This window comes from Schistocerca piceifrons, chromosome 7 (assembly GCF_021461385.2).
Source record: "Schistocerca piceifrons isolate TAMUIC-IGC-003096 chromosome 7, iqSchPice1.1, whole genome shotgun sequence".
NCBI lineage: Eukaryota > Metazoa > Arthropoda > Insecta > Orthoptera > Acrididae > Schistocerca > Schistocerca piceifrons.
In genome coordinates this window covers 142086520-142109508 of record NC_060144.1, presented here as the reverse complement: position 1 = coordinate 142109508, position 22989 = coordinate 142086520, and the positions used below count along the sequence as shown (strand labels likewise).

Genomic DNA, 22989 nt, shown 5'->3' with positions numbered 1-22989 from the left:
TAACTAGTGTGCAAGGCTTGTGTTTTCAATAGTTGATTAATAGCGAATCGCTGCGTGCATGTCTCTCATCCGTACTTCCAGTTACGCATAAACACAAACAGATTTAAACTGAACAGAGGCATCTATCATGGCGCTTGTGGACAGCCGAAAGATGTTCGCGCGTAGACTCCCATCCGCAGAGTTACAGTGGTCATCCTGAAATTTTTTTAAATAAATGATAATTACTTTAAAGAGATCATACTTTTTAACTTCACATAGGGATTCAGAAATATTTTGTCTGCCAAGCTGAAGATTTTTGCCATAGCCAAGTGGGTGGTTCTCGAAGCTCAGGAACTATGGAAGTTACATCACAATATTTCTGCCTGAAATCCAATCATCAACAAATATAGCGTTTATTGGAAGAGATTCTTTTCCTGGAGTCCACAGTGGAAAATGTCATGGCCCTTGTAGCAGCCGTGTGGGCGCATTGTTGTTGCAGGTTTACTTACGGGAACCAGGCCCGCTCACACAAAAACTGGATAACAGAAAACAACTTCCAGTATATCGTATCTAATTGGAGATACTACGGTCTTTGCCCATTGAAAATGGTGTGAAAACAGCTAAAATTAGTGTCAGTTCTGCTTCTACAGACAGCATTCTTAGCCGTACATCGCTATAGATGCTTGCTACACTGATATCACTGAAAAACTTTCAGTCAGTCTGTACCTTGCTTTAGTTTCAATGTTAGTCAAGATTACTCGTAGCAACTGTTGGGATACCACGCCTTACACATTAGTTATTGTTCATCAGATACTGAAGCAATTCTATGAGCAGGTAAGTGAAGATTTCCGCAATCACGCGCGTATACGGCGATGGGCAGAATATGCGAGGGCGTCATGGAGATGGTGGAGAAACGTAAGTTGCGGACGCTTAAAGATAGACGTAAGTTAACCAGTGAAAGACTGCTTCCGCTGTTCCTCGAGGCAACTTTAATTGATGAATATAGGAATATAGCACAATCCCGTATGGCTCCTTAAAAGACTGCAAAGACAGGTTACATTAATTACATCGCGCACAGGAGCATCTAAGATATCATTCTTGCTGCTCTCGCCGGCCGAAGTGGCCGTGCGGTTAAACGCGCTGCAGTCTGGAACCGAGAGACCGCTACGGTCGCAGGTTCGAATCCTGCCTCGGGCATGGATGTTTGTGATGTCCTTAGGTTAGTTAGGTTTAACTAGTTCTTAGTTCTAGGGGCCTAATGACCTCAGCAGTTGAGTCCCATAGTGCTCCGAGCGATTTGAACCATTTTCTTGCTGCTCTCAAAACAGGAAAGGATCAAATGGTTCAAATGGCTCTGAGTACTATGGGACTTAACATCTATGGTCATCAGTCCCCTAGAACTTAGAAATACTTAAACCTAACTAACCTAAGGACATCACACAACACCCAGTCATCACGCAGGAAAGGATCCCTGGGCTTTATAACATCCCTTATTGCGGAAGCAATTACATCAGTCAACCCATACACATCCTTTCCGACCGCTGTGCAAAACATCAATATTAAAAATCGAGACCTGAACAAATCTGCAGTTGCTGAGCACGGCCATAGAAACAAGTATAAAATGTTGTGTGACAAAACAGATTATTGTCCCATCTCCATAAATATTGGGATTCTGTAATTAAGGAGCTTGTAGAAATAAGAAGACAGAAGAACTTCAGCGTGACAGCAGATAGAATCTTAGCGGTGCATGGAAGCGAGCTGTCAAATGGCTATGAGCGCTATGGGACTTAACATCTGAGGTCATCAGTCCCCTAGAACTTAGAACTACTTAAATCTAACTAACCTAAGGACATCACACATATCCATTCCCGAGGCAGGATTCGAATCTGCGACCGTAGCGGTGTCGCGGTACCAGACTGAAGCGCCTAGAACCGCTCGGTCACACCGGCCGGAAAGCGAGCTGTCGGTGCAGGAAAGATGCAGAGATATTAGTCGCAATGTTTACGTTTCTATGGGAGTGGTGGCACCACCAGCGCAGACGTTGGCACCATCCACGGCTGAATTACGTAAATACCAACAAATCACAAGCCGTCTATGGGCTGTATAAGGCCACCACAACAGCAGTTCAGACTGTCAGTTGCTCCTGACGAAGACAAAAGAGGTAGTCGTCCAAGGCTCGAGGTCTTACCCTGAACTGACGCGGCAAGAAGTCCGAGAATATTTTATACAACAGTACCGTCGCGAAAGACTTAGTTATCATTTTGTTGCGAATATTTTATTTTGGTACTTTCAGTTAATTATTTCAGCTAAACCTTGGATTAATCGGAAAACTCAGAACTATTAACACCGTGAACATGTAATTAAACAGAAGTTATGTCATGTGATACAGCAAAAATAATCATCAAAAATAATCATATAGTGTAGTGCAATATGTTGAAGCTCAACACGCCTGCTTCCTTACGTGAGGGAGTTGCCGGCACATCCATAAGCTTTGCTTACCCGTTAATTTCGGCAGTTTCGTCCTTAATCGCTGCTCGCACAAGACTATGAACCAGCTGTTTACCTTCACAAAATGTATTGTGCTGTCCCGCAGGTGGATTCGGCTTTCAAGCTCGGACGGCTGGCGCGCCCCCTTCCTCTGGCCAGGACGGAGCCCCAAACTGGAGCCGTCGCTGTGCAGACTGGTTGGGGATCCGGCGCTGGACAACCGCGACTCCTGTCTGACAGCCTGCTGGTGGACACGCTACAGGTAGCCAACAGGTGAGTTGTCTTCGTAATGGCTGCTGTCTTACAGAGATGGTTCACAAGTATAATAAAAACCTGAAATGTACGACGGGCGTTCAATAAGTAATTCAAGACTTTTTCCTGAGGATACCAATACACCATATCATTCCCTATTCTTTTGGCTACAAAATCGTATTTTTTAATACAATCTCCGTTCAATTCGACGGCCTTACGCCACCTTACCAGGCTGGTCGATATTTAAACCAACAGCTTGCTGCATCAGTATCCACCCCATCATCCACTTACTACTTCCCAAGGAACACATACTTTATCGGGTCAAATTGATGTAAGTCGAAAGGTGTGAGGTGCGGGCAGTAGGGCGGATGAGGAAGTACAGTCAAATGAAGCTTTGTGAGCTCCTGCGCGTAAACACTGCCAACAGAGACTTCAAGTGGAGCAGTGAGGTGTTTGATTGTGATCCGTCAATCACCTTGAATGAGAACGTCCGCAAGTTCCAACATTACAGGAGCCACAGGTGGCTGCGGCTAGCCGGCACGCGGGAGATCGAACGGGTTTGCGCGACCTTGTTGCAATGATATCAGGCGCGTCACCGACTCACCGTGCTTTTGTTCACTGCCAAGTTTCCGTAGGTGCCTATGAATATCTGGAAACTCAGTGACGACTCTCTGCTTTGAACATACCACCGTTCCAGACGCCACTCTGAAGGCTATTTATAACTGAACTTGTAGAGGCTGAAGCGGGAATATTCCACGATGTCCCACGTAAGTACCGTGTTCTTTGACTTAAGGCATTCGACACAGGTCTGTATTGCCGCCTAGTGAACAAAATACGAGCCTATGGAATACAAAGTCAGCCCTGTGATTGGACTGAACAGTTTCGAGCTAAGCGAACACACCATGTCATTCTCAGCGGAGATAAGACGTAAAATGTAAAATTAACTTCGGGCGTGCCCCAATGGAGTATTACAAGATTACTATTTTTCACTATATATGTGTATGTATACCAGCTGCCTCTCCTACGAATCGTAAGGCACACTTCGCCGGCGATTCGGCAGATATTTGCAGTTTCTTTGAGAGTTATATAAGTAAAAATAGGGACTGACTGTAAGCAAAAGTTGAGATCCGGTGAACGATCTACCCAACGTAAGGACACACTCACGCGACATCCTTAAACTGTAATGAATTTGTCATCTTTTTTTTATTTTTAATGGACTTGTAGTCCGGGGTGATATGTTACAATACAGCATCACCGGTCTATTGCGGTCTAACTGTGTTGGTGAGGCAGTAAATTTCCACAGGGCAGTGACTCCGTCACTGCAATTCACTTTGGAGGTGTGGCGGTGGGACTTGTAGTTCCGTACCACCCTCTGACGGTGATAGTGCTACATGAGTCAGGCAGAAGAATTTTGCCTAACATGGGCGGGTGAAGGTGTGGCGGTGGGACTTGCAGTCCCGTACGCCAGCGCAAGGGTGATGCATGCATGTCGTCTTGAAACAGGAAGTATTTCATACTGTGTAAGTTATTAATCTGGCTGCGAGAGTTTTGAGCAGTATAAACTGCCTGAATAACTTGGACATGAAACCTAGAGTAATGGGCTTTGTACAAATTACATCACAAAAACTGTCTCTGAATAAAGTAAGTTGGCCCTGATTGATTAAATAAAATTCTCTTCTTACCTCTATTCTGCGCAAATTTGGACAACGCGTTGCAATACTGCTCTGTCTTGCGCGCCACTATGCTAAAACTGCAAATTATTATATCTACGCAGAGACACTCTAGAGGTGCAGTGCGTTCTCTGTTCATTCCAAATCGAACTGTTTATTGAACATTTTTGGTTGAATCAACCATTAAAAAGAACTGTAAGAGAAAGATTGGTAAGAAAATGAAATATGCTCATAAACGATAACGTTATGTTCTTTCTGTATATTGAGATAAAGTGCTCAAGGCAGATTTTAAATTTAATGAACTTCTCAAAATTCAAACAATACACTCTCCTATCTCTCAAATCAAACAACTTTCAGTGCAGTGACCACGTTAGCTCGATGGCGCAGCTATAGTGAAAAAAAGTGACATCATTATTGTATTTACCTGACATTCCATTAGATTTCTTCCTCCACAACCCACGTCGATTGAAGAAACTGATAAATTGAGACATTAAATTCGAATCATAATATTTCCATAGCTTCCTCACTTGCCTAACTCTAACACAGCTGACCTTCGACATCTCTCTGTACCAAAGCTAAACATTGTCTGCTCTACTGCGCCCTCGCGCAGCTCAAAGATACTCACTTAACTTCTGCGATATAGCTTACAACATCGCTGCTCGCTCACAATCGATTCAGATTTCAAAAATTCATATACCAAAACTATACATGAAACCTATCAACTAAATGTCTTTCAAAGTAGAATGACGAGTCCCTTCAACAGAGTGGTCCCAAATTAGTCTAACGCGCTATTCGTTTAAGTGATACGTATTAAAAGGTAGCGTAAAACACGAAGAATTGTAAGAACTCCAGCAATGAATGATCAGCGCTTCTGCATTGCGGTAACAGTCGTCACGAGCCAAGGCGGCGCTGTCATTGCGGGAGTGTTGGTTAATCTTCGTGTTTTACTTTAGCACATCGATAAACGGAATATCGCACGGGACTAATTGGATCCGATATATCGAAAGGGCGCGTAAAATTTCACTTAAAAAATAATTTTGTTTGTAACGGAAACAAACCGACATTTCCATCGACGTTTGGCGTCGCATGGAAGACGTGATGAACAGCGTCTGAGGCAAGGCTTTTGCTGTGGGAGTTATTTAAAATATCACGTTCCCAGAAAAACATCCGACTGCGCAGACCGTTCATCTTTTGACAAAGAACCTACAGGTCGTTCCGGGGGTAATTGCTTAGTTTCGTTGTCAGACTGAGAGTTCTGACGGCCAGAGCTGCTAGTCTGGCGCCTGCCTGGTGTAAGTGATGCTCGAAGGACCATTCAAACTTTGCTGAAAGGGTTCCCCTAAAACGGAAAACGCTATCTTGTTAAAAATTACTAACTTCTCAATTAATCTGGAATTACGATCAGTACAAATTACGAACAATATCTGTATACAGTGTCACCATTACCGTCTGTTTGGAATCTCTCGTCCACGCTCGCATCGCACACAAAATCACGAAACCAATTACAGTCCGAGTTAATGGAACAGTGGTAACGGGCTCATTAGAAAGTGGAGCGTATTTGTGATTTATACACCACGTATAATGTTTCTTTCAAAACACTTTCACATTATTCAAGAAGACCGAACTGTCTGTTCACAGTTTCCACAGTTGTGTCTAAGAAATCTGCATACACGGTTCGCTAGACAAACAGTCAAACAACTCGTATTAATGAGCTTTTTTTAAAGAAGTCAATACAAATACTTAGCTTTGATAGATGTGTCGCAAGCAAATTGCGACATGCAAAATAATCAATCTTTTTCAGAACAAACACGAGTCTGTGCTACGTAGATATTGTTAATGATAGAGGCTACGATGCGTCGGCTAACGAAGTGGCTAACATTGAAGCTGCTATGAAAGTGGGCCGCCACCAGTCGAACGCGGCTCTTGTGTCGTCTTCACCTAAAGGCCGCTGCTGTCGCGTTGTCGTCCTGGAAGCCGGTCGGTCAGCGCGCGACTGTCTGTCCTCTTCTCACAGCTCTCTCTTCCCTGTCGTTCCTGACTGGTATGCGGGCTCTGACTTCACGCCTTAACCGTAAATAAACGTACTAGCGATCCCAGTTACCTTAAGAAAATTTCTAAGAATATGTTTCGTTAGCTGTCTCATTCATAATAAATATTACTGAATGCCTTAGCACTAAAAAACGATGAAAATTGTGTGTTGTTGTTGTTGTCTTCAGTCCAAATACTGGTTTGATATAATTCTCCATGCTGCTCTTTCCTGTGCAAGCCTCTTCACTTGCGAGTACCTACTGCAACCTATATTCTTCTAAACCTGCTCACTGTATTGGTCTCCATTTACGATTTTTACACACTACGCTTCCCTCTAATACTAAATTCGTAATTTCTTCATGCCTCCTAAAGTGTCCTACCGACTTATCCCATCTTCTAGTCGAGTCGTGCCACAGGTCATTGTTGGCAAACGGAATAAAATAATAATTAGATCCTTTTACCGACCTCCCAATTCAGATGATACAGTTGCTGAAAAGTTCAAAGAAAACTTGAATTTGATTTCAAAAACATACCCTCCTCATACGATAATAGTTGGTGGTGACTTTAATTTACCCTCGATATTTTGGAGAAAATAAATGTTTAATTCCGGAGGTATGCGTAAAATATCATCCGAAATTGTGCTAAACGTATTCTCTGAAAATGATTTCGAGCAGTTAGTTCATGAGACCACGTGAATAGTAAACGGTTGTGAAAACACACTTGATAATCCTGAGTGAATAATGAGTATCAAAACCGATTCAGGGATTAGTGAACACAGGGTCCTCGTAGCGAAATTGAATATTGTAACCCCAAATCCTCGAAAAATAAGCGAAAAATATACCTATTAAAAAAGGCAGATTAAAATTCACTTGATGCCTTCCTGAGAGAACAATCTCCACTCATTCCAAATTAATAATATACGTGTAGACCAGATGTGGCTAAAATTCAAAGAAATATTATTGGCAGCAATTGAGTGATCTGTACCAAATACATTAACAAACGGTGGAGCTGATCCTCTTTGGTACACAAAACGGATTAGAACACTGTTGCTAAAACAACGAAACAAACATGCCAAATTTAAACAGACGCAAAATCCCCAAGATTGGCGATCGTTTACTGAAACTCGAAATTTAGCGCAGACTTCAATGCAAGATGCTTATAACAGATTCCACAACGAAACTTTGTCTCCAAACCTGGCAGAATATCCAAAGAGATTCTGGTCGTACGTGAAGTATGTTAACGGCAACAAACAATCAATGCCTTCTCTGCGTTATAGCAATGGAGCAATGGAAGTCAGTGCTGCCAAAGCAAAGTTCCTAAACACAGCCTTCCGAAATGCCTTCACAAAAGAAGTAAATATTCCAGAATTCGATTCGAGAACAGCTGCCAACATGAGTAATGTAGAAGTAAATATCCTTCGAGTGGTGATGCAACTTAAATTACCTAATAAAAGCAAGTCTTCTGGTCCAGACTGTATACTAATTAGATTCCTTTCGTGATATGCTGATGCATTAGCTCCATACTTAACAATCGTATGCAACCGTACACTCGACGAAAGATCGCACCCAAAGGCTGGAAAGTTGCACAGGTCACACCAATATTCAAGAAAGGTAATAGAAGTAACCCACCAATTACAGGCCCATATCGTTAACGTCGATATGCAGCAGGATTTCGGAACATATATTGTGTTCGAACATTATGAATCACCTCGAAGAAAACGGTCTATTGAAACACAGTCAACTTGGGATTAGAAAACATCGTTCCCCTGAAACACAACTAGCTCTTGGTTGTGTTAACTGCTACTGACCAGGGATTTCAGATCGATTCTGTATTTCTGGAATTGCGGAAGGATTTTGGCACTGTACCACACAAGCGGCTCGTAGTGAAATTGCGTGCTGATGGAATATCGTCTCAGTTATGTGACTGGATTTGTGGTTTCCTGTCAGAGACGTCACAGTTCGTAGTAGCTGACGGAAAGTCATCGAGCAAAACTGAAGTGATTTCTGCCGTTCCCCAAGGTAGTGTTGCAGGTACTTTGCTGTTCCTTATCTATATAAACGATTTGGGAGGCAATCTGAGAAGCCGTCTTCGGTTGTTTGCAGATGATGCTGTCGTTTATCGACTAATAAAGTCATCATAAGCTCAAAACAATCTGCAAAACGATTTAGAAAAGATATCTGAATGATGCGAAAAGTGGCAGTTGACCCTAAATAACGAAAAGTGTGAGGTCATCCACATAAGTGTTAAAATGAACTCGTTAAACTTCGGTTACACGATAAATCAGTCTAATCTAAAAGCCGTAAATTCAACTAAATACCAGGGTATTGCAATTACAAACAACTTAAATTGGAAGGAACACATAGATCATGTTGTGGGGAAGGCTAAACAAAGACTGCGTTTTGTTGGCGGGACACTCAGAAAATGTAACAGACCTACTAAGGAGACCTACACGACGCTTGTCCGTCCTCTTTTAGAATGATTCTGCGCGGTGCGGGACCCTTACCAGATAGGACTGACGGAGTACATCGAAAAATTTCAAAGAAAGACAGCATGTTTTGTATTATCGCGAAATATCGGAGAGAGTGTCACAGAAATGATACAGGATTTGGGCTGGACATCATTAAAAGAAAGACGTTTTTCGTTGCGACGGAATCTTCTCACGAAATTACAATCACCAACATTCTCCTCCGAATGCGAAAATAGTTTTTTGACACCGAACTACATAGGGAGGAACGATCACCACGGTAAAATAAGTGAAATCAGAGCTCGTACGAAAAATTATAGGTTTTCATTCTTTCCGCTCGTTATACGAGATTGGAATAATAGAGAATTGTGAAGGTGGTTCGATGAACTCTTTGCCAGACATTTAAATGAGATTTGCAGATTATCCATGTAGATGCAGATGTAGAAATTCCTCTACTCCCCAGTTCTACTCAGTACCTCTTCATTAGTTACGTGATTTACCCATCTAATCTTCAGCATTATTCTGTAGCACCTCATTTCAAAAGCTTCTATTCTGTTATTGTGTAAACTGGTTACCCTCCATGTTTCATTTCAATACATGAATAGATTTCCTGACACTTAAATTTATACTCGGTGTTAACAAATTTCTCTTCTTCACAAGCGTTCTTCTGGCCATTGCCGGTCTACATTTTATATCCTCTCTACTACGACCATCATAAGTTATTTTGCTGGCCAAATAGTAAAACTCATCTTCTACTTTAAGTATCTCATTTCTTAATCTAATTCCCTCAGCATTACCTGATTTATTTAAAGTACATTTTAGTATCCTCGTTTTGCTTTTGTTGATGTTCAGCTTATATTCTCCTTTTCCATTCCGTTCGACTGCTCTTCCAAGTGCTTTGATTTCTCTGACAGAATTACAATATCATTGGAAAACCTCAGAGCTTTTATATCGTCTCCCTGGTCTTTAATTCCTACTCGAAATTTTTCTTTTGTTCCCTTCACTGTTTGTTCAACGTACAGACTGAATAACATACGGGGTAGGCTACCACACTGCCTCACTCCCTTCTCAATTTTTGCTCCCCTTTCCTACCCCTCGACTCTTATAACTGCCATCTGATTTCCGTACAAATTATAAATAGCCTTTCTCTCTCTGTGTTTTAACCCTACCACCTTTACAATTTGAAAGAGAGTATTCCAAACAACATTTTCAAAAGCTTTCTCTTAGTCTACTACTGCTTTTCCTTAACCTTTCTTCCATAAAAATGGTAGTGTTCTTATTGTCTCCTGTTCCTACATTTCTCCGCAATCAAAACTGATCTTGCCCGCAGTTGGCTTCTACCAGTTTCCATTCGTCTGTAAGGAATTCGTGCTAGAATTTTGCAACCGTGGCTTATTAAACTGATAGTTCGTTAATTTTCACATATGTTAGTACCTGCTTTCTTTAGATTTGGTATTATTATATTCTTCTTGAAATAAGAGGGTGTTTCACCTGTCTTTTACATATTGCTCACCAGATGGAAGACTTTTGTCACGGCTGACTCTTCCAAGGCTATCACTAATTCTAACGGAATGTTGTCTATTCCTGGGGCCTTCTTTCGACTTGGGTATTTTAGTGCACGTCAAATTCTTCACGCGGTATCATATCTCCCATCTCATCTCCATCTACGTCCTCTTTCATTTCCATAGTATTGCCGTCAAGTATATCTCCCTTGTATAGACCCTCTACACACTCCTTCCACCTTTCTGTTTTTCCTTCTCTGCTTATCACTGGTTTTCCATCTACTTTGAAACACTTATAATCCAATAAAAGATTAAAGTGTCAAGATTATAAACAAACAGCTTTGTTTCAAAGGTCATTGAAAGCCACTGGCTCTTCATACAGTTTAACAAAAAAATGGCTGTGAGCACTATGGGACTTAACATCTATGGTCATCAGTCCCCTAGAACTTAGAACTACTTAATCCTAACTAACCTGAGGACAGCACACAACTCCCAGCCATCACGAGGCAGAGAAAATCCCTGACCCAGCCGGGAATCGAACCCGGGAAACTGGGCGTGGGAAACAGTTTAACAAATTCAATTAATTAATCAACAATGAAACACACTCTTGTCGAGCCTTTCCAGCACCTTGAACTACCAAACCGCGCTCTTGATAAATCCCTCTGGCGGACATTTAGACGCTGTAGCATAAAAGAAGTTCTACCTTTAAATTTCCTATAAAAACAGAACTATCCTATAATTCCCTCCTTTGGGCATGTGAATTATTCAGTTGAAAAGTGAATATAAAATAATTTCAACGCTAGCCCTAATACTGACCACAAAAATATTCACACTTAAACTCTGTAATGAGAACGGTACACGAAAAGCTCAGAAGCGCAGTATTATTTTAAGGGAAGCTCCAACGTGCTACCCAAAGCAGTCTAAATTACTAACATTTCAGTGCAGATTGTTTAAAACAACTGTTGTTGGGAGAATGAAGATCAATATATTTAGCTACAACTCAAAAGTTGTGTTAAGCCATATCAGTCACAAATTTGGTAAGACGCTTAACCTGATACTCCCAGCTGCGATAGATGTGGCAGAAGAACTTTCCCACATCAGAAGTCTCGCACCTCAATAACACACAGCCACGTATTAGCGACAGACACACAACGCGCCGTATTGCAGAACACCACAGTCTTCAGCCAGCGGGTTTCCGGGTTCGATTCCCGGCGGGGTCAGGGATTTTCTCTGCCTCGTGATGACTGGGTGTTGTGTGATGTCCTTAGTTTAGTTAGGTTTAAGTAGTCCTCAGTTCTAGGGGCCTGATGACCATAGATGTTAAGTCCCATAGTGCTCGGAACCATTTGAATCTTCAGCCAGCGAGCCTATGTAAACAAACCACGGAATCTTCGTGTTGTTAGCTCGGCCGTATGCTTGTTGACATGGGCGACACTACTAGTACAGTTTACAGCTGACTTCCTCCTACTAGTGTAATCTCCACAGTAAATGTTTACTGAGGTGTCGCCTCACACACTGCCATCGCTAACCGGTCATGTTCACTTCCTTGTAAAGCCGTCCTCACACGGGACGAGACTGCTAACGTTGACGTGGACGCGCACGTGAAACCCACCTGGTCGGACATGTTAGTTAACGTGATTTGCGACTGTATCGCTCTCCAGGTGCAGCTGTCCATTAAATGTGGCTCCGAAACCACACAGTTTGTTCACGAAAGTGGACGCGCGTAAAACTGCTGCGTTAGCTCAGTTAAAACACAACATTTCCTCCCTTGTCCACAAGCTAGTCATGTTGTTCTGTCTGTGGCGTGCATAAATAAAAACTCAAACACGTTATAAGACAAAAAGAAAGTTACATATCCAGTGAGTAAGAACATCAGCTAGTAAAACCTCACAAAAATGGACATTATCACTCCTGAGAGAAAGCGCACTTATAATTAGGTAATATCGAACACTACAGAACATATGTTTACTAATTTATTAAGAAAGTCACACGGCCTTTCAGAAATGCAGAGGTGGGGAAAACTGAATTCAAAAAGACGCGAATCAGCTACACTTCAATTACTATTAGTTTTCCCGTCTTAAGCCTATAACAATTAATGGAAGAGAATTTTGCACCAGACTCGTTCCGCTATTATTTACAAACCAACTTCTTTGCTCATTCTGCAAATTGGATGTGTGTGTTTAAACATTTTTATTTGTCTAGGATTAAAACTACTTGTTCCCTTTTTGTTAGCATACGAAATAAACTTCGCTGCACATTTACACAAGACAGTCTTTGCTTTTTTGCACTTTTTCTTACCTAGTACATATGTTTCTTTCGGCCTCAACCTCTGGTTACAGAGAGGGAAGAAGCAGTGATTTGGAGAATATGTAAACAAGAGGCAGAAACACTGTAAGTAAATTGCACATCAACTTTATAAGCAAATTGCTATTTTTAATCTAAAGCAACCACAAATGTACAAACAGAAATGAATACAGAAGACACTTTGTAAATAAAAGGGGAACTCGTCTGAGGTAAAATTCTCTTTAATTAAATGCGGTAAGCATACGACGGAGAAACCAATAATAACTGATTTTAACAGCTGCTGCAGAAGATGGCCATGGTAGCAAATAGCTACTCGTCGTTTCCCAGTTCGGTATCTCTACCAGCTACACTACGCTGAACTTCGACGACTAGTTACCTGGTATATTAGTTACGATCTTCTGAAGGCCTTGTCTAATCACGGATATGTTATTAACTGAGCTGTAAATATTAAAAAAACGTACCATGAACGAGAAGTTTTTGATGAATCTCCAAATTGCCGTAGCCTCAGAACGGGGTGCTTTCATAACATTCGAGTTGTAACACGAAAATAGCTAGAGGTGAACATTTATTAACCACCTGTATAACATTTCCCGGAAATGTATTACAGCAAATCGTCCTAATAACAGCGCCTTTTCGACAGATCCTCAGTCTGATGGTGCTTAGCAAACAGCATGTGTTCATAGAGTGTAGGTTATCGCATGAAACCTACCAAATTTGGGCTTCAGCTGAAAAAGACAAATACACCGTGACGTCTCGCAATTTCTGCTCGCGAGGTTGAGAGAGTTCTTACCAATTAATGGTTCATCCTTTTGTAACACATATCCGAAATATCGCAGGACTTATTTTATGTGTGTGGCTCCTCAAAGTGAAATAACACGATGTGACAAAACAGCTCCGGATCAATGTTAGCTCTTCCATGTGAGGACGGCTTTCCATCCGCTTCCGCGCATGGAATTTATGTTACTTTGCCGCATGCAGGGTCAAGGACGAGCCGTCGATAGTCACAGCTCGATTAACTCATGTGAGACTACGATTGATAGCTAATAATCTGTAATTAACCTAATTTTTTATTATTATCGAGCTGAGTCTCTATGAACCACGTGGTAACAACCAAATTCATTTTAGTGTCTAGGTCTTGTTCATGTTCTAGCTTTGATTTCCTGCCAGTATCTTCTGAGCCCACACGAAGTGCCTGTTTATGCCATTTTAAAAGCTTGGTAGTTGTTCACGTTGTTCACCAACCTTCTAAATTTGTTCCTGTCAGCAATTTCTCTTACTGAGATACCAATCTACCTAAGATCTGTTACACATTTTTCGAATCATCTTCTTAGATTGGATAAAACTCCCTTTTCTTTTAGTTAGTCTGTCACCGTCCATCCTACATCTACATCTACATCTACATTTATACTCCGCAAGCCACCCAACGGTGTGTGGCGGAGGGCACTTTACGTGCCACTGTCATTACCTCCTTTTCCTGTTCCAGTCGCGTATGGTTCGCGGGAAGAACGACTGTCTGAAAGCCTCCGTGCGTGCTCTAATCTCTCTAATTTTACATTCGTGATCTCCTCGGGAGGTATAAGTAGGGGGAAGCAATATATTCGATACCTCATCCAGAAACGCACCCTCTCGAAACCTGGCGAGCAAGCTACACCGCGATGCAGAGCGCCTCTCTTGCAGAGTCTGCCACTTGAGTTTGTTAAACATCTCCGTAACGCTATCACGGTTACCAAATAACCCTGTGACGAAACGCGCCGCTCTTCTTTGGATCTTCCCTATCTCCTCCGTCAACACGATCTGGTACGGATCCCACACTGATGAGCAATACTCAAGTATAGGTCGAACGAGTGTTTTGTAAGCCGCCTCCTTTGTTGATGGACTACATTCTCTAAGCACTCTCCCAAAGAATCTCAACCTGGTACCCGCCTTACCAACAATTAATTTTATATGATCATCCCACTTCAAATCGTTCCGCACGCATACTCCCAGATATTTTACAGAAGTAACTGCTACCAGTGTTTGTTCCGCTATCATATAATCATACAATAAAGGATCCTTCTTTCTATGTATTCGCAATACATTACATTTGTCTATGTTAAGGGTCAGTTGCCACTCCCTGCACCAAGTGCCTATCCGCTGCAGATCTTCCTGCATTTCGCAACCATTTTCTAATGCTGCAACTTCTCTGTATACTACAGCATCATCCGCGAAAAGGCGCATGGAACTTCCGACATTATCTACTAGGTCATTTATACATATTGTGAAAAGCAATGGTCCCATAACACTCCCCTGTGGCACGCCAGAGGTTACTTTAACGTCTGTAGACGTCTCTCCTTTGATAACAACATGCTGTGTTCCGTTTGCTAAAAACTCTTCAATCCAGCCGCACAGCTGGTCTGATATTCCGTAGGCTCTTACTTTGTTTATCAGGCGACAGTGCGGATCTGTATTGAACGCCTTCCGGAAGTCAAGAAAAATAGCATCTACCTGGGAGCCTGTATCTAATATTTTCTGGGTCTCATGAACAAATAAAGCGAGTTGGGTCTCACACGATCGCTGTTTCCGAAATCCATGTTGATTCCTACATAGTAGATTCTGGTTTTCCAAAAACGACATGCTACTCGAGCAAAAAACATGTTCTAAAATTCTACAACAGATAGACGTCAGAGATATAGGTCTATAGTTTTGCGCATCTGCTCGACGACCCTTCTTGAAGACTGGGACTACCTGTGCTCTTTTCCAATCATTTGGAACCTTCCGTTCCTCTAGAGACTTGCGGTACACGGCTGTTAGAATGGGGGCAAGTTCTTTCGCGTACTCTGTGTAGAATCGAATTCATATCCGTCAGGTCCAGTGGACTTTCCTCTGTTGAGTGATTCCAGTTGCTTTTCTATTCCTTGAACACTTATTTCGATGTCAGCCATTTTTTCGTTTGTGCGAGGATTTAGAGAAGGAACTGCAGTGCGGTCTTCCTCTGTGAAACAGCTTTGGAAAAAGGTGTTTAGTATTTCAGCTTTACGCGTGTCATCCTCTGTTTCAATGCCATCATCATCCCGGAGTGTCTGGATATGTTGTTTCGAGCCACTTACTGATTTAACGTAAGACCAGAACTTCCTAGGGTTTTCTGTCAAGTCGGTACATAGAATTTTACTTTCGCATTCACTGAACGCTTCACGCATAGCCCTCCTTACGCTAACTTTGACATCGTTTAGCTTCTGTTTGTCTGAGAGGTTTTGGCTGCGTTTAAACTTGGAGTGAAGCTCTCTTTGCTTTAGCAGTAGTTTCCTAACTTTGTTGTTGTACCACGGTGGGTTTTTCCCGTCCCTCACAGTTTTACTCGGCACTTACCTGTCTAAAACGCATTTTACGATTGCCTTGAACTTTTTCCATAAACACTCAACATTGTCAGTGTCGGAACAGAAATTTTCGTTTTGATCTGCTAGGTAGTCTGAAATCTGCCTTCTATTACTCTTGCTAAACAGATAAACCTTCCTCCCTTTTTTTTATATTCCTATTAACTTCCATATTCAGGGATGCTGCAACGGCCTTATGATCACTGATTCCCTGTTCTGCACATACAGAGTCGAAAAGTTCGGGTCTGTTTGTTATCAGTAGGTCCAAGATGTTCACGAGTCGGTTCTCTGTTTAATTGCTCGAGGTAATTTTCGGATAGTGCTCTCAGTATATTGTCACTCGATGCTCTGTCCCTACCACCCGTCCTAAACATCTGAGTGTCGCAGTATATATCTGGTAAATTGAAATCTCCACCTAAGACTATAACATGCAGAGAAAATTTATGTGAAATGTATTCCAGATTTTCTCTCAGTTGTTCTGCCACTAATGCTGCTGAGTCGGGAGGTCGGTAAAAGGAGCCAATTATTAACGTAGCTCGGTTGTTGAGTGTAACCTCCACCTATAATAATTCACAGGAACTATCCACTTGTACTTCACTACAGGATAAACTACTACTAACAGCGACGAACACTCCACCACCGGTTGCATGCAATCTATCCTTTCTAAACACCGTCTGTACCTCTGTAAAATTTTCGGCAGAATTTATCTCTGGCTTCAGCCAGCTTTCTGTACCTATAACGATTTCAGCTTCGGTGCTTTCTATCAGCGCTTGAAGTACCGGTACTTTACCAATGCAGCTTCGACAGTTTAAAATTACAATACCGATTGCAGCTTGGCCCCCGCATGTCCTGACTTTGCCCCGCACCCTTTGAGGCTGCTGCCCTTTCAGTACTTGCCCGAGGCCATCTAACCTAAAAAACCACCCAGTCCACGCCATACAACCCCTGCTACCCGTACAGCCGCTTGCTGCGTGTAGTGGACTCCTGACCTATCCAGCGGAACCCGAAACCCCACCACCCTAAGGCGCAAGTCGAGGAATCTGCAGCCCACATGGTAGCAGAACCGTCTCAGCCTCTGATTCAGACCCTCCACTCGGCTCTGTACAAAGGTCCGCAGTCAGTCCTGTCGACGATGCTGCAGATGGTGAGCTCTGCTTTCATCCCGCTAGCGAGACTGGCAGTCTTCACCAAATCAGATAGCCGCCGGAAGCCAGAGAGGATTTCCTCCGATCCATTGCGACACACATCATTGGTGCCGACATGAGCGACCACCTGCAGATGGGTGCACCCTGTACCCTTCATGGCATCCGGAAGGACCCTTTCCACATCTGGAATGACTCCCCCCGGTATGCACACGGAGTGCACATTGGTTTTCTTCCCCTCTCTTTCTGCCAAATCCCTAAGGGGCCCCATTACGCGCCTGGCGTTGGAGCTCCCAACTACCAGTAAGCCCACCCTCTGCGACTGCCCGGATCTTGCAGACTGAGGGGCAACCTCTGGAACAGGACAAGCAGCCATGTCAGGCCGAAGATCAGTATCAGCCTGAGACAGAGCCTGAAACCGGTTCGTCAGACAAACTGGAGAGGCTTTCCGTTCAGCCCTCCGGAATGTCTTTCGCCCGCTGCCACACCTTGAGACGATCTCCCACTCTACCACAGGTGAGGGATCAGCCTCAATGTGGGCAGTATCCCGGGCAACCACATTCGTAGTCCGATCGGGGGATGCGTGGGACGAGCTGGCCGTCCCCGACAAACCCCCATCCGGACCCCCACAGTGATGCCCATTGGCAACGGCCTCAAGCTGTGTGACCGAAACCGACACTGCCTGAAGCTGGGCGCGAAGGGATGCCAACTCAGCCTGCATCCGAACACAGCAGTTGCAGTCCCTATCCATGCTAAAAACTGTTGTGCAAAGAACGTCTGAACTAATCCACAGATAGCGCAAACAAATCGACACTAAATTTAAACGGTTATTAAAATACAAGATTGCCTAGTAAATGCAGTAATGCTGCTACTTGCGCACTGCTGACGCACTGCTCGGCGGCGGAAGGAGACTATGCGATTTTACACTATTCAGGTACTAAAACGCGATGCTACAACTCTCAAATACTGTAATACGCCCGAAATTTATGAATTAAACAATGCAAGTACCAAAAACACGCAAAGAAATTAAGAATTAAAATATATAACAAATGAGTGAGCTAGGAGTGTACGACTTACTGCTGCAGCTGCTTATCCAACGGCGGCGGGGAGCACACTGACTGTGACCAACCGACACTGGCCGTTCAAAACAAAAACAGAAGACAGACGACTACGCGAATTTACACTATTCAGGTACTAAAACGCGATGCTACAACTCTCAAATACTATAATACGCCAGAAATTTATGAATTAAACAATGCAAGTATCAAAAACACGCAAAGAAATTAAGAATTAAACTATGTAACAAATGAGTGAGCCAGGAGTATACGACTTGCTGCTGCAGGTGCTTATCCAACGGCGGCAGGGAGCACATGAGATGACCATAAAATAACAATCATCTCTTCTTAATGGATGCTGCGGTAGGTTCTGTCTTGCTGTACAAGTCCTCATTTGCTCTCAATCGCCATTGTCCATCAACCCATCTATTACCTAGGATATCCTGCGCTCTCGCTTTTCCAGCCGCTCAGCTTGACCTTGTCTATTCATGGTCAAAGTTTCGGACACATATAAGCCCTCAGGTTTTACAACTGTATTATAATATCGGAACTTGGTCCCTATACTCATAGACTTTTTGTTATAAGTATTCTTTGTCAGTCGGCATGACTGGTCTAACTTCCTCATCCTGGCATTTATTACTTCTTCTTCTAATCCATTCTCCTGGATGATTCCACCGAGGTACCTGAAATTCTTAACTCGTCCGATTTTTCCCAGATTGGTGATCACCCATTCAGGTCCATCACAGATGTTCGTCATATATTTTGTCTTTTGAATAGAGATCTGAAGTATATCTTTTCCAGCAATTTCTGACAGTCTATTGATTTTGTTGACTGCTGCCTCTATGTTGTCAGCAAAAATGGCCAGGTCATCCGCAAAGGCCAACCAGTCAACGTAAACCCCTTTGTTCTTAGGACTGAATCTGAACCGCTTCATTTGTTACTTCTTGGGCTAACAACTTTCTCCACTCTTGAATGACCTTTCGCAAGACGAAGTTGAAAATTATTATAATTATAATGTGACGATAGCAATTTTTCACCTCTGAAGAGAGTGGTATTACAAGGGCAACCACATACCGAAAATGTAGATCAGTCGACGAAAGACGTTATACGCAGCAACGCTATATTGTCTTTGCAGATCGCTCTGCATAACGAAGTACGCCAAGGTGGGCGAGGTGACGAGGAGGATGCTGTGCGCCGTGGCGGCGCCGGAGGCGGGGGCGGCGTGCAGCGTCGATCCCGGCGGCCCCCTGGTGGCGAACGGGCGACTCATCGGCGTCGTATCGTGGGCCACCGGCTGCGTGTCCGCCGGACACCCCGGTGTCTACGCCGACGTTTCGGAGATGGCCGACTGGGTGCTCGAGTACGTCCGCAACTACGACTCTGCCTGAAAGCACCACCCATGCCTGCACCGCATCAACTACCATCTCAGATGTCTCTCACTTGTCAATTTTTCGTTCCTTTACCGTGCAGTCCAAATCCTGTGCCTTATTCTACACCTCGTAACTGTCCACGATTTATGTGTCGAATGGATATTACCACAACTGTATTGCGGCAGTGCGCTATTTAAGAGTACTTATCTTCATTTCAGTCGATAAGAATCATTGACGAGGTTGTGACGTGGATCTATGCATGTGACTAGCTCATTCATTGTTGTGTCGAGAACCGATAATTATGTACAACAATAAAAAATAATACACACGTTAACCGTATATGTTTCTCATCCACACCTGCGCCTCTTTTTCATCATTGCATTCCTTCTATATTACTAACGGGCTACAAGGTCACACCATCAACAGGTGCAAGGGACAACAGAAATGACACTTTAAGTTCTTCGTGTAATTATTGACCACATTAAAAAATTATGACGCTGTCATAATCAACTGACAGAGACGAATAATCTTACGCGAAACGTTTAACACAATAAGTCAAGTATTAGAAGCTGTGTGTATAACACGAGGCACCGTAACTTTCTTTATTTCTATTACTTGTGCCTGTTTTCCCACGGATATGCAGGGTCGGAATGGCTAATCGGATGTGGCAATGTTAGTGGAAGGGTTGGCTGGATGCCCTTCCTGCCGCCACCCCATACACCCGGGACAGAATGAGTGTACCCCAACTGTCTGTGGCTAGTGTAATCCATGGAAGAGTGCGAAAGTGTTCAGATGCCTGCGAGCCGTGTAACTGAGGCGGGACGTGGGGAACAGCCCGGTATTCACCTAGGGGTGTGTGGAAAACCGCCTAAAAACAACATTCAGGCTGGCCGGCACACTGGCCGTTGTTGTTAAATCCGCCGGGCGGATTCGATACAGGGCTGGCGCGCCTACCCGAGTCCAGGAAGCAGCGCGTTAGGGCTCTCAGGTAACCTGGCGGGTGATGAGGCATCGCAACTCACGGCGCGAAAATGACTCAGATTGTATTCATACAGTATAATTTCAAACCATTCTGGAACTTTTTCGGGAGACACACTCCTCCCTTCCCACAAAACAATTAGGAAAAAATATTTCTCACTTCTCCATATTCACTGTTTGTACAGTTGAGCCTTAGCATCAAACACAACGTTTTGATTTTGTAAGTCTCATGTTGGAATCTGAAAAAATTGATAAAACTTATTTTGATACCGACATGCGTAAATTTCGTTACAGGACAACACAATTATGTGAAAATTTAATTTTGAACGGAGATATGCAGGCCGCACACTACCTTATTCGAAGCCCAGACTAGCCGTGACATCAAATAATTCGCCTGCGCGAAATGAATCCGTTTTCAATGAAAGTGACGTATGCAAACTAACAGCAACACAAAATGCTTCAGATTAAAATGTTGACTCTGAATATTGCTAATCTTTATCTTTAGTCTTTTAAGCAATCATTGTACCGGAACAGTTATTATAATTAAACGGCAAATGAACATAAAAATCAACGAACCTGACTTTCTGTTAAAACTGCTTGAAAATTGAAAAGACAGACATTTTTGAAATATTTTATTGGTCATAAGCCTCACAAAAACACACTGAAATCACTGTGCCTTACAATGCACATGAACATTGATGGTAATTAAATTTATCGGCATACCTGTGCACTGGGAAGGCTCGTCTGTTGTGCAACCTGTTATTATTAGCATGATGATGGCTCTGTGAAAAATCAAATTTCATTTACCGTACTTGCGATGGGCAATGCAAGATGGGCTCTTAACAATTTTCACAAAATGCTTCCTAGTACCCAACTCGCAATCTGCAATGTGAAAAAATGGTCATGAAAGTGAAGAATGAAGAATGAAAAAGTAAACTCAACCACTGGTAAATGAAAACAAAGATTCCAAGTATAACTAGGCTTCATTAAGCCATGACAACAATAAACCTTTTTATAAAATTCTCAAAAATGACAAAAATATTTCTTAATAATTTTCTTGTGTGTAATTGCCTTTCATGACAAGTATTAGGTAAGTCCATGTGCTTCGCCATTAAATTTCTACAGCAAACTTTAATCATACACAATGTTCTAACATTAAGAAAATACAATTTTACTAATATATGGATAAAAACACTGTAGAACCTAAACAGTTGATTTTATCATTACTCGACTACTGTAGTTTCACCAATGTACTTCCTCAAAATATATTATTACAAAATAACTTTTTTAATAATGCTACCTCCAGTAATTACACAGCAGACAAGCTTCCTTCCTTTTCAGACCAAGCACTCTGCCAGACTGTCGAACACACACTGCACACTACTACTCTCTAACTTACTGTAAGCTCTTTGGTCTCAAATCACAGACTTACAAAGAATTTGATTATATCGAAACTGCCGTGCGGGGTAGCCGCGCGGTCTTGGGGGCCTTGTCACGGTTTGCGCATCTACCTCCCTTCGGAGGTTCGAGTCCTCCCTCGGGGCATGGGCGTGTGTGATGACCTTAGCGTAAGTTAAATTAAGTAGTGAGTAAGCCCAAGGACCTATGAACTCAGCAGTTTGATCCCACAGGAACTTAACACAAATTTCCAAAAATATCGATACTACAGAGTTTACATTTATCAAATGGCTCTGAGCACTATGGGACTTAACTTCTAAAAGGTCATCAGTCCCCTAGAACTTAGAACTACTTAAACCTAACTAACCTATGGACATCACACACATCCATGCCCAAGGCAGGATTCGAACCTGCGACCGTAGCAGTCACTAAGTTCCGGACTGAAACGCCTAGAACCGCATGGCCACCGCGGCCGGCTTAACGTTTATCAAATCGTAACTCCATTCACATTGACGCCCAAAACTTCTTGAAAATCGACATGGCCAGTAAGACAGTCCCCTTTCACAGTATCCACACACAACATCGAAAGTAACTGCTAAATTGTGTGGCACACATAGCTTAGCAAAATTATGTCATAAACACGGAGATCTGTGAAACGAATTTTTTACACATGAGGCTTCGATTCTTAAAGGAATTTTGGGTGGGGAGTTATTGTTCCATACTAATTTGCCATTTTAAATATTTCGTGTCTTAGTTTCGTGGTTTTCAGTCGCAGCATGCTGTTCTAATGCCAGGCAACTGACTATTTTAATGTTTTACATAGTTTTCCCCCTTCTCTAAGGCATGGCCATTATGACTCACTTGTCACAAAATTATTTCCCTTCATAATAATTTTGCTACTCTATAAGTGAAACAGCTTAACAAAGACATTTCATTTCTGTATCGTACATTTTCAAACTTCAGTTCACGCGTTCATCTGTATTCACATATTCTAACAATAATAATAATAA

General features: G+C 42.7%; 1 protein-coding gene across 1 annotated transcript in view; it reads left to right on the top strand.

The window, feature by feature from the left end:
• LOC124805517 (trypsin alpha-3-like) overlaps positions 1–19621 on the top strand; it is a 116944-nt gene extending 97323 nt beyond the window's left edge. Inside the window, exons 4-5 of the mRNA XM_047266080.1 lie at positions 2573–2739; positions 19462–19621. Coding sequence (XP_047122036.1) covers positions 2573–2739; positions 19462–19621 — 327 coding nt within the window. The remainder of the gene's footprint in view (positions 1–2572; positions 2740–19461) is intronic.
• The last annotated feature ends 3368 nt before the right edge of the window (positions 19622–22989 follow it).